Raw genomic sequence first — 9,784 nt, 5'->3', positions numbered from 1 at the left:
TCCAAGTTTGTCCTTCTCTATTCCTCTTCCTTTTCCTTTTTTTCCCCACTTTTTTTCTCCTTTCCCAATGTTCTCCATTCTTTTTTTTCTTTTTCTTCTTTCCCTATTTCGTCTCCTCTACTATTGTGTGGTCTCCATTTTTTTTTTCCATTTGGCTTCCATTTTTTTTCAATTGCTTACATTTACTTTTTATTTTTATTTTATTTTATTTTATTTTTTTAGTTTTGATTTTCTATTTTCAATTTTTTTCATTATTAATTTTTTTATTGTTTACTTTAACTTTTTAATAAAATTATTTAATTAAAAAAATTTGAGAAAGCTAGGTTTCGAATAAGGAATTGAAAGAAACTATTTTTCTCAATTTCTTATCGTAGTTGGTGGGTTTTTAATAAATACCTTATCGAATGAAGCCCAATAATATTATGAAAGAAAACCCATTAACATTTATATGAGTAAAAGCCCAATAACTTTATCAGCCCAAAATACCCTTTAGAAACCTATCCTTATAAGAAAGCTGCTGTAACCTAGAACAAAGCTGCCGTAACCTAGAACTTCCCCGCCTCCCGTCGTAGAAGGTACGTCGACTCTTCCCTTCCCCTTCTCTGTCTTTACCAGATCGCTAAAATCAAATTTATCATTATTCAATTTTCTATAGTCGAAATCTTAATGCTAGTTTTGTACTATTATTTCCCTGGATCAAACGAGTAATTCCCAGCATTTTTCTTTTCTCCGGTGAAAAGTCAGTCAAGTTTTTGGTACTCTTTACCATATTTGAGCCCTGGTTCGCTGTAATTTGTGTTCATCGTATAAATGTATCCACTTTTTGAATAGGCAATGGCTCCGAAGCAGCCGAATACTGGTCTCTTCGTGGGGCTTAACAAAGGACACGTAGTTACGAAGAAGGCATTGGCTCCGCGCCCCTCAGATCGTAAAGGAGTAAGTTGATTTTGTATTTCGTTAATCTAGGGTGTACATTGGGTAATCATAGACATTCTCCAAACTATTTCCTTGTTAAAATTTTTATTGAGTTGATTCCGTTCGTCTCTTTTCTTTCTTGGGATTTTAGTGGTGGATGAAACCAGGGTTTTCCTGGGGCATAAATACCCTTGGTAGGGCCAATTTGATAAGATATTTTTAATAATTTTTCTATGTTATATGAACTTAACTTAATACTCTACAAAAGCTCTAAAGCAAGGAGATAGATCTTGATCGTACATTTGAATGTTTGTTCCTCACATTAAGTGAATTGAAAGTCGGATGTGGACTGTGTTTGACTGTTTGGTTTGCTATCAGTTTCCTTCAATGATATTTTAACTCTACCTTTTATAAGTTTTTATTTATTGTCTGCATGTGCTCAGTTAGATTGATAATGTTGAATACTAGCAAAGGAGTCTGCTTTGTGAGGGTCTTGACCATATGCATATTACCATTTTGCATATAAAACAAATTGGAACTTCTTTTGTTCTGGACTATTGGTTTCTTTCAGAGTTATATTAGCTGTTGGTGGATGGAAGTAATTGACACAAAAAGATTAATGTTTGCTTGAATTCTGATTGTTACCATAGAAAAGTAGCAAAAGAGTTCTGTTTGTGAGGAATTTGATTCGGGAAGTTGCTGGCTTTGCCCCATATGAGAAGAGAATCACCGAGCTTCTTAAAGTTGGAAAGGATAAGAGAGCACTAAAAGTGGCTAAGAGAAAGTTGGGAACTCACAAGCGAGCAAAGAAGAAGAGAGAAGAGATGTCCAGTGTTCTCCGCAAGATGAGGTATTTTCAGATGGCTTTCAATTTTTCCTCAGTATGATTGAATTTTATCCTTAATTCACTTCTGACGTGCTATCAGCGATAATACATAATTTAATTACGTTTTTTTCCATATACTAAAACTTTTTTCTTTGAATATCTTTTTGATACAGAGCTGGTGGAGGTGGCGAGAAGAAGAAATGAAACTTGTGTGGTTAATTCCCATAATGTATAAGGACATGCTCTAGATTAATATTTTTCTTATCCAGAAGGAAATTGAGTGGATTTTTGAACATTATGTTAGATGAACTGTGATGTTATTAGAACTTATATTTAAATTTCTTCAAGTCGTTTTTTTAATTGCACCTTGCGGCCATTTGTATCTCTTTTGGTATGATTGCCAATTAGCAAGAATATAATGCATCATTTAATTTAGCCTCTGAGAATGTTTTATTTGAAAGCAAAAAAATATTAATTGTTTCTTTTGATAGTAAGTTCTTTGAATTTTAGGATTTTTTTTAATTAATTTATATTTAGGAAAATTTTCAAAAATAGAAAAATAAGGAAAATTATTTCTATAATATAGTAAAATTTTAATCTTCTTTAATAGGGGCGGGGATAGATGAGGTTATCAGCTATAGACCCTAATAGAAATCTGGCTCGTTTGGGTTGATGGTATGGAAGGTTGGAATGGGTATGGGTTTGTATACCCATGTTTGGTTGAAGATTTGGAGATATTTGTTTGGAAAAATATTTTTTTCAACTTGAATGTCGGTCTTGATGGATTTTTAATCCCATGAAATTGGGTGGGTTTTCTCATTAAACCTTGAATGTTGGTCCTCTATGATTTCAGTTCTAAGAAGTTACCAATGTATGATGATAGTTCATCAAACTATAATTCTGGCAACCAGGATAAGACACTTGGTCCTGTAAATGAAATTACAGATTCTTCATTGCAAGAAATTTCTGAACAGTTCTTATCCGAGTGTACTGCATCAACCATAGAACAGCGAATAGAACGGGGATTATCTGAAGCAGCATTAGTCTCTGTCACAGATTATCCATCGGCAGATGATCAAGAGAAAAATCATGAAAGTGTCATGAATGGTACTGCTGCCAAACCGGAACTACAAGAGATTTTATTTTCTTCTGCAGGTGTTCCTGCTCCTGTGGTTTCTGCAGCTGTTAAAACACTTCCTGGCAAGGTCCTAGTTCCTGCAGTAGTGGATCAGGTTCAGGGGCAGGCACTGGCAGCACTGCAAGTTTTAAAGGTACTATGTGATGTCTCTCCAGATGCACTTGCATCAGAATATTTATTTTGTTCTATTGATCTTAGTATATCCTACTCTGCCTACTGTCTTAATAATAATTATATGACTTGAGAAAGCGTGTTGCTTCCTTCTGGCTAATATACACTTATGGGTTTAGATACTTAAGATACTGGACCAAATTTCTTTGGTTTTTTGAATCATGATGTAGACTGGTTAGAAATAAACGGAACCAATTAATTTTAAAGATTGTAAATTATTCAGGTGATTGAGGCTGATGTCGGGCCTAGTGATCTATGTACTCGTCGGGAATATGCTCGTTGGCTGGTGTCTGCAAGCAGTGCTCTTTCAAGGTAACTCTAATTTTCGTTGCTGCTATAGTTCCCTGAAGTATTTGGACTTTAGGGTATTGAAATGGTAAACTCTTTTAGTTATGATTTTACCTGAATATAAACCAATGAAACAATGGAATTGTTTTAATCCCTAGGAACACAACGTCTAAAGTATACCCAGCAATGTATATAGAGAATGTTACCGAGCTTGCTTTTGATGATATTACACCCCAAGACCCTGATTTTGCATCTATTCAAGGTCAGTGGGATATTTGACTCTTAGGATATTGGCTTTTCTATTACATCTTCTAATTCGTCTTTATTTTCCAGGTTTAGCAGAAGCTGGACTGATTTCAAGCAAGCTTTCAAGACATGATATATCTTCTTCATTGGACGAAGATCAGGGTCCTTTACTTTTCTCTCCCGAAAGGTTATTCATCATTTAGGGTTATTTCCTTTTTATCCTTTGTTTTGTTTTACATTCTTTTAATTTCCATCGCCAACATTATGTATTTTCCAGTTATTGATTATTATATGCCAGTTACCTGATATAATTTACATTTAAAAGGAAATTATCCAGTTTTTCATGGTTTCTCAATGTTTACCATGTGTGCTGCTTTTAAAGATATAAACAAATGTTTCTGTCTACCTTCAAAAGAGTGCGTGAACATGTGATTTTTTAAAAAATGTTAAAATTCATGTAAATGTAATGTTGATTTGATTTTTTAAAAAATAATAATCTTTTGTTAGTTTGTTCTTCATGGTGTCAGCATGGTCCCCTCTTTTAATTTTTTAGAATTGTGTATTGGATCGTGGTGGAGTGCATCCCCTCTCACTTTTATTTTTAATAATAATAATTTAATGTTATTTTTATAAACAATTTTATTTCAAAGTTTTTGTAATGAATTTTTGAAAATAAATTGTAATGTCTTTTTCAAATAAAATAGTTAAACTTTTTATAATAATAAAATGTTATTTTATTAAACAATTTTATTTACAAGTTTCTTTTTGTAATCTATTTTTTTTATAATAATCAATTTTATTTACAATTTTATTTCAATTGTTAGCATCATTTAAACTCAAATATAAAAGAGATTATCACCCATGATTTTTAATAGGATAATTAAATCAACCAAGATACATATTTTAAATAAATGAACACTTATTTGATGATTCAATGATAAATATCCGAAATTCTTTAAATTCATATATTTCAATATTAATATTGTAAATTATTCAATTCACACACAGAATTAGAGAGAGCACACAAGAACTTTCTTATCACAAGTATATATATAGTCAATACTAACTTAGGTAATTACCCACATATTGAGTAATTATCTACTCACCACTAATAGTAACTTTAGTAACTTGGATAATGTTTGCGTGTGCAATCATAGAAATTATTTATTTCTAGTCATGCTTACTGAAAATTGAATTGCATGAATAAATTTGTCTAAGATTTTCAAGAATATACATTTTATTCATTAAAAAATGCATTTTGTTTTAAATATTATATAAAATAACTCGTTAAAAATATTTAAAAACAATAATATTTGAAGCAAACGTAGTTAATCTATTTTATTTAAAAATATTTTACAAGAACATGCAAGTCAAATTGTTTTTCAAAAATAACATTAAACTATCATAAAAGATTTATTTTATTTAAAAATTACATTACGAAAACTTTGAATAAAATTGTTTATTAAAAAAAACATTAAATTATTATAAAAAGTATATATATATATAAAAAAAGAAAAATAATGACAAGGATGCACTCATGCTTCCCTTACAAAATAAAAAAAATAAAACTAAATAAAAGAGAGGACATTTTGATATGGTACATAGCATATTAATAAAAAAGATTATTTAAAAAGGGAAATGAACTTTGTATTTATATTAATTTTATAGAAAGTGAGTACAATCTCTAATACATACTATTTTGATGCTTTCAAAATAAACTATCATCTTTAAGCTGGTTGATCTTCCGACCTTTGGGTTTGTTGATCGGGTTTGATGTTTATACTTTCTTGGAAAGTATTTGTGTAAGAGTCAGCTTCAAGAGTGAGAGTCTTTGATGGACTCCTGTGGTCAGCTTTTATATTAAAAAAGTGAAATGAACTTTGTATTTATATTTATTTTATAGAGGTCCTTGATGGGTTTAATGGGCATGGGTTGATTGGCCCATGGACCTGATCCTTGGACCTAATTTAATTGGACTTGGGCAGCTTTTAGCCTAATTAATTAGACTTGAGCGTGGCCTTTATGCCCAAAACTGGGCTTAGGCCTATTTTGGCGTTTTAGGCCCATATTTGGGCGTAACTGGGTCAACACCTGAATTTGTCCTTAATTTCAATTTAAGATACATGTCAACTCTTTGACAATTTTGGAACTCTGTCATTAATTTAGTAAATGACGTGGCGATTTGTGATTGGTCCAAAATTTCTATCTTTTTTTAAAAAAAAAAAAATTCAAAAGCACCTTTTCTATCTAATAAATTCCTAATTTTGTGCCATATTTCTAATGTATTTATATTGTGCAACATTTTTTTATTATTTGAGGCCTGGTTTTTTTTTTTTTTTTTGGTGCAACCAATCCCTAAATTATCAATTTATCAATTATCACTATCACCCTACCCTTCGTATTAAAAATAAGTATTTGGTATATTTGGCATCTTTTGGGGGTTATATTTAGGGTTTTAAAGTTAAAGATATTGTTCCCCGATCCCCCCCCCCCCCCAATTTGGGCTTTAACTATTCTCTCGGCTCCATTTGCTACTGCTTACCTAATGAAGCCCAATAACGTTATGAAAGAAAACCCATTAACATTTATTGGAGGAAAAGCCCATTAATATTTATCGGAGTAAAAACCTAATAATATAACAATGGGTGCTGTGAAGAAAAGCTAGACGATCGTATAGTAATGGGCTCTGGTTGTTGTGATGTTAAACGCTAGACGATCGTGTACCTACGGTAGCTAAACGATGCGTTCAATTTGCTATACGATAGCATTAAGCGATCGTTTAGCTTTGGCGTAGGAACTAAACAGTACGTTCAATTTACTATACGATGGTACTACACGATCGTTTAGCAATGATGCGTGCCAAGCAATGCGATGAAGTAACTATGAGTTTAGCAATTAATTTGCATAAGATCAGAAACAAGAAATAAGTCACTCTTACTTTATAACGGTGTTTACTATTTAAGACTAACTATTCACTTAGATGACCTAGGTAACTCGATCTTAATCCTGAACTAACTATGAACTCCTGTTTATTCGAGATTGCCCTTAGATTTGCATAGTTGAGGGTTGACTCAACAACGCCGGCTCAATAAGACTCCCATTTCAGGGGTAAGACCAAATAGATAGCTGGGGACATAGGGTGCAAGACGGAGTTCATGCTTACCCGATTTAGGGATAGGAGAAAGGTTGTTTTCTCAAGTACTGAATTCAGGTCTTGAACAAGGGGCCACACCCTCTCACTGGACTGAGAGAGTTTGATTTAGTGATTGGATCACAAACCAATTGTTCATTAGAGGATCAGTAGGGACTTGAGGAATAAGACGAAATCTCAAGGGTAAAACATATATTAGACCCAGCCGTTATTAGAACAACCTGTGAAGGGTCGACTTGCTGATTATAGTTAAATCATGTGGACATAATATATCTACAGTGAAGGAGTGCAACTATGGGCTTTAGTGGAGTAACCCATTAGTTAACGAATGGTGATTAACTTAGTCTAATGAGTTTAGCCAATTAATCTCGGATCGTTGGAGCCTATGATCTGTAGGTCCACGAGGTCCCCCTACTAGCTTGTAACGGACTAGCTTTAGAATAGTGTGATAAGTTAATTTTGAATCGCTCAAATTAGAATTGAGGGAATTAGTAATCATATGAGATATAGTTATGTGTTTAATTTAAGAATTAAACGAAATGGGAGAATTTATATATATATTTAAATATGGTTTAAATATATAAAGATGGATATGTGTTAAAATTAATTTAATATTTGATATTAAATTAATTAAGTTTTATTTAATAATTAATTTATGAAATTAATTAATTTTTCTTTTTTTAAAATCAAAATAGATTTTTTAAAATCAAATTTTGATTCTATGATAAAATTGGAAACAACAACAACAACAACAACAACAAAACACTAAAATGGAAAAAGGAGATTTTCCATTATCCATCTTTGTAGTTGCTTACACATGAAACATTTGCTTTGACTTTATCTTCTCTAAGCATGAGCTGCAACTCATGTAACTCACTCCTTTGCATGTTGATTTGTAATATAGTGAGGAGTGAAAAATGATGATGAAATCTATAGAGATTTTGAGAGAAATTTTGGTTTGAAGAAAGAGTTCTTCAGCTAGTTTTCTACAGTGAGCATTTTTCTTCAGCTAGTTTTCTGCAGTGAGCATTTTTCCTTCTTCCCTTGATTCAAGCTTGTTTTGAGTCCCACAACTCAATCTAGAGCACCAAGAGAATAGTGGGGAAGATCTTGAGGTGGTCTACAACAAGATTTGGAGAATATAGCAGCTGGTGAAGGAGCTTTGAAGAAGTTCTACAAGAGGTATGTCTTAAAACTCACTTTTTTCTGTAAAAGCATGCTTTATATTTTGCCAAAATTAGTGAATTTGGATGCTTAGATGATCCTTGCGCTTCCGTTGTTGCTGATACAATCCTACAATATAACCTAAACAAATATAGTTATACAATCGCAGTCTATTAACATGTTTGGGATGAAAAAAAAATATCTTTCAAAAATTCATTTTTAATTAAACACTTTTGATAAGAACTCATCAAAATAAAAAAAGCATATATGTAATGCAATTCTTTCTTAAACATGTTTTTATATACAATTTTTTCTAGTTTGTTATATACTGAGAGTATTTTTATTAATGTTTTTTAAGGTCGGTTGGTGGCGGTCACCGGAAGCGGCAGTCGAAGGGTGGCTAACGGAGTCAGTGGTCAGAATTTTGCCAGTGTGGGGCAAAAAGGGTTGCCAGAGGTTGGTTGTGATTGAGTAAGTATACATGCAACGGAAGAAATCATAATCATTAAGCATTCTATTTACATTTAATTTGAGTTTTAAAACATGCACTTAAACTGTTATATAAAGTAGGGTTTCTTAAGTATATTACCTTTGATGAAACTCTTCAAATTATTGCTCCTCTTCACGAATTTGGCCTCCAAATGCATAGTAGACCACTAAGAGAATCTTTTATACTATTCTCTAACTCAGATTGTCTAGTGGAAACATTGAATTAAGGTCAATTGGGTTGAGAAGGAAGATAGTTTGGAGAGGATTTTAGAATTTCAGCTTTCAGCTTGCATTAACTTCTTTCCCGTTCAAAATTCTGAAGTATTTAACCATGTAAAGCATGTGAGTGACTGTTCAGCTCATTAACATTTCAAAGAGCTTAATTTGAGTGGGCTAGGTATTTAATTAATAAGATAACCACTCAAACATTGGAAAAAATGGAAAATACCACTAAAGTGGAATTTCAATTTGTAATTTAATTTCAAAATTGTTTTATTTAATTTTCATCCAAATTAAATTTAATTCAACATTTCAAAAAAACATTGAATTTTACAAAATTGAATTGAATAAATAAAAATTAAACAAAATTAATTAGTTAATAATTTAGTATCAAATATTAAATTAATTAAACACCTAATTTATACATGAATCCTATTAATGTAAATCAATATTTAAATCAATATTTGAATATTTTAATCTCTCCAATTTACATTTTAATTTCGACAAATTTAAACGTTTTAATTATATTGAATATAATTAATCGAACCCTAAATTGAATTTGAACATTTGAAATTCAAAATCCTAATTTCGATTTTGAACATTTCAAATTCACTCAATTAACTAATCTAATGAGTAATTAGGAACCTTATGGACCTACAAAGAGTTCCAACGATTTGAGATTAATTGGCTAAATTATTCAGATTGAATTAATCAATATTCGTTAACTACCGAGACACACCACTATAACTCAATAGTTGTACTCTCCTCACTATAGATATATTTCTATCCACTTTGACCATAATCAGTAAGTCGACCCTGAAGGAACTTTTATTCAAGAGTACCTACGAGCGAAAGCGGATCTTTCCAATTCATTGTGACAGGATTACCGCATATACATTCAAACATATTTTTCATAATGCTAAAAAGATCAAGAAATCATATCAGATGAAGATTTCTTCTTCACAGCGAGTCTAAAGCCCAACCGTCTACCTCGAACAATCACCACTCAGACAGAAGGAAACGGAGAAGACAACACCACTTAGAGTCCTTAGTATTCTTAGAATGAGAATCCAAAATGTGGGCTTTGTTCAGATTTGGTAGAGGGAAGGAGGAAGAGAGACCGTACACAACGATCAAGCAAGTGGGAGATGCGGTCATCTATCGCATAGACAAGATG

General features: G+C 31.9%; 2 protein-coding genes across 2 annotated transcripts; both read left to right on the top strand.

The window, feature by feature from the left end:
- The first annotated feature begins 537 nt into the window (after positions 1 to 537).
- On the top strand, positions 538 to 2,176 carry LOC120076483 (large ribosomal subunit protein eL36-like). Its single transcript, XM_090315448.1, has 4 exons — positions 538 to 575; positions 832 to 936; positions 1,566 to 1,765; positions 1,915 to 2,176. The coding sequence occupies exons 2-4, from the start codon at positions 835 to 837 to the stop codon at positions 1,943 to 1,945; spliced, it is 333 nt and encodes a 110-aa protein (XP_090171574.1). The 5' UTR covers positions 538 to 575; positions 832 to 834; the 3' UTR covers positions 1,946 to 2,176.
- A 149-nt stretch (positions 2,177 to 2,325) lies between these two features.
- On the top strand, positions 2,326 to 3,939 carry LOC150038371 (uncharacterized). The gene is made up of 4 exons (XM_090315446.1): positions 2,326 to 3,012; positions 3,274 to 3,362; positions 3,497 to 3,600; positions 3,672 to 3,939. The coding sequence occupies exons 1-4, from the start codon at positions 2,572 to 2,574 to the stop codon at positions 3,785 to 3,787; spliced, it is 750 nt and encodes a 249-aa protein (XP_090171572.1). The 5' UTR covers positions 2,326 to 2,571; the 3' UTR covers positions 3,788 to 3,939.
- Positions 3,940 to 9,784: the final 5,845 nt, after the last annotated feature.

The sequence above is a fragment of the Benincasa hispida genome, chromosome 1 (assembly GCF_027475165.1).
Source record: "Benincasa hispida cultivar pf3 chromosome 1, pf3_genome.v1.1, whole genome shotgun sequence".
NCBI lineage: Eukaryota > Viridiplantae > Streptophyta > Magnoliopsida > Cucurbitales > Cucurbitaceae > Benincasa > Benincasa hispida.
The sequence above is the reverse complement of the archived record's forward strand: the minus strand, read 5'-3'. Positions and strand labels throughout refer to the sequence as shown.

What these genes read in the sequence shown, in the direction of transcription:
- LOC120076483 (XM_090315448.1), top strand. Translation starts at nt 835, where the DNA reads ATGGCTCCGAAGCAGCCGAATACTGGTCTCTTCGTGGGGCTTAACAAA. An exon ending in GCCCCTCAGATCGTAAAGGA is followed by an intron (nt 937 to 1,565) that starts GTAAGTTGATTT and finishes TTGTTACCATAG; the next exon opens with AAAAGTAGCAAAAGAGTTCT. An exon ending in AGTGTTCTCCGCAAGATGAG is followed by an intron (nt 1,766 to 1,914) that starts GTATTTTCAGAT and finishes TTTTTGATACAG; the next exon opens with AGCTGGTGGAGGTGGCGAGA.
- LOC150038371 (XM_090315446.1), top strand. Translation starts at nt 2,572, where the DNA reads ATGTTGGTCCTCTATGATTTCAGTTCTAAGAAGTTACCAATGTATGAT. An exon ending in CAGCACTGCAAGTTTTAAAG is followed by an intron (nt 3,013 to 3,273) that starts GTACTATGTGAT and finishes TAAATTATTCAG; the next exon opens with GTGATTGAGGCTGATGTCGG. An exon ending in TGATTTTGCATCTATTCAAG is followed by an intron (nt 3,601 to 3,671) that starts GTCAGTGGGATA and finishes TTTATTTTCCAG; the next exon opens with GTTTAGCAGAAGCTGGACTG.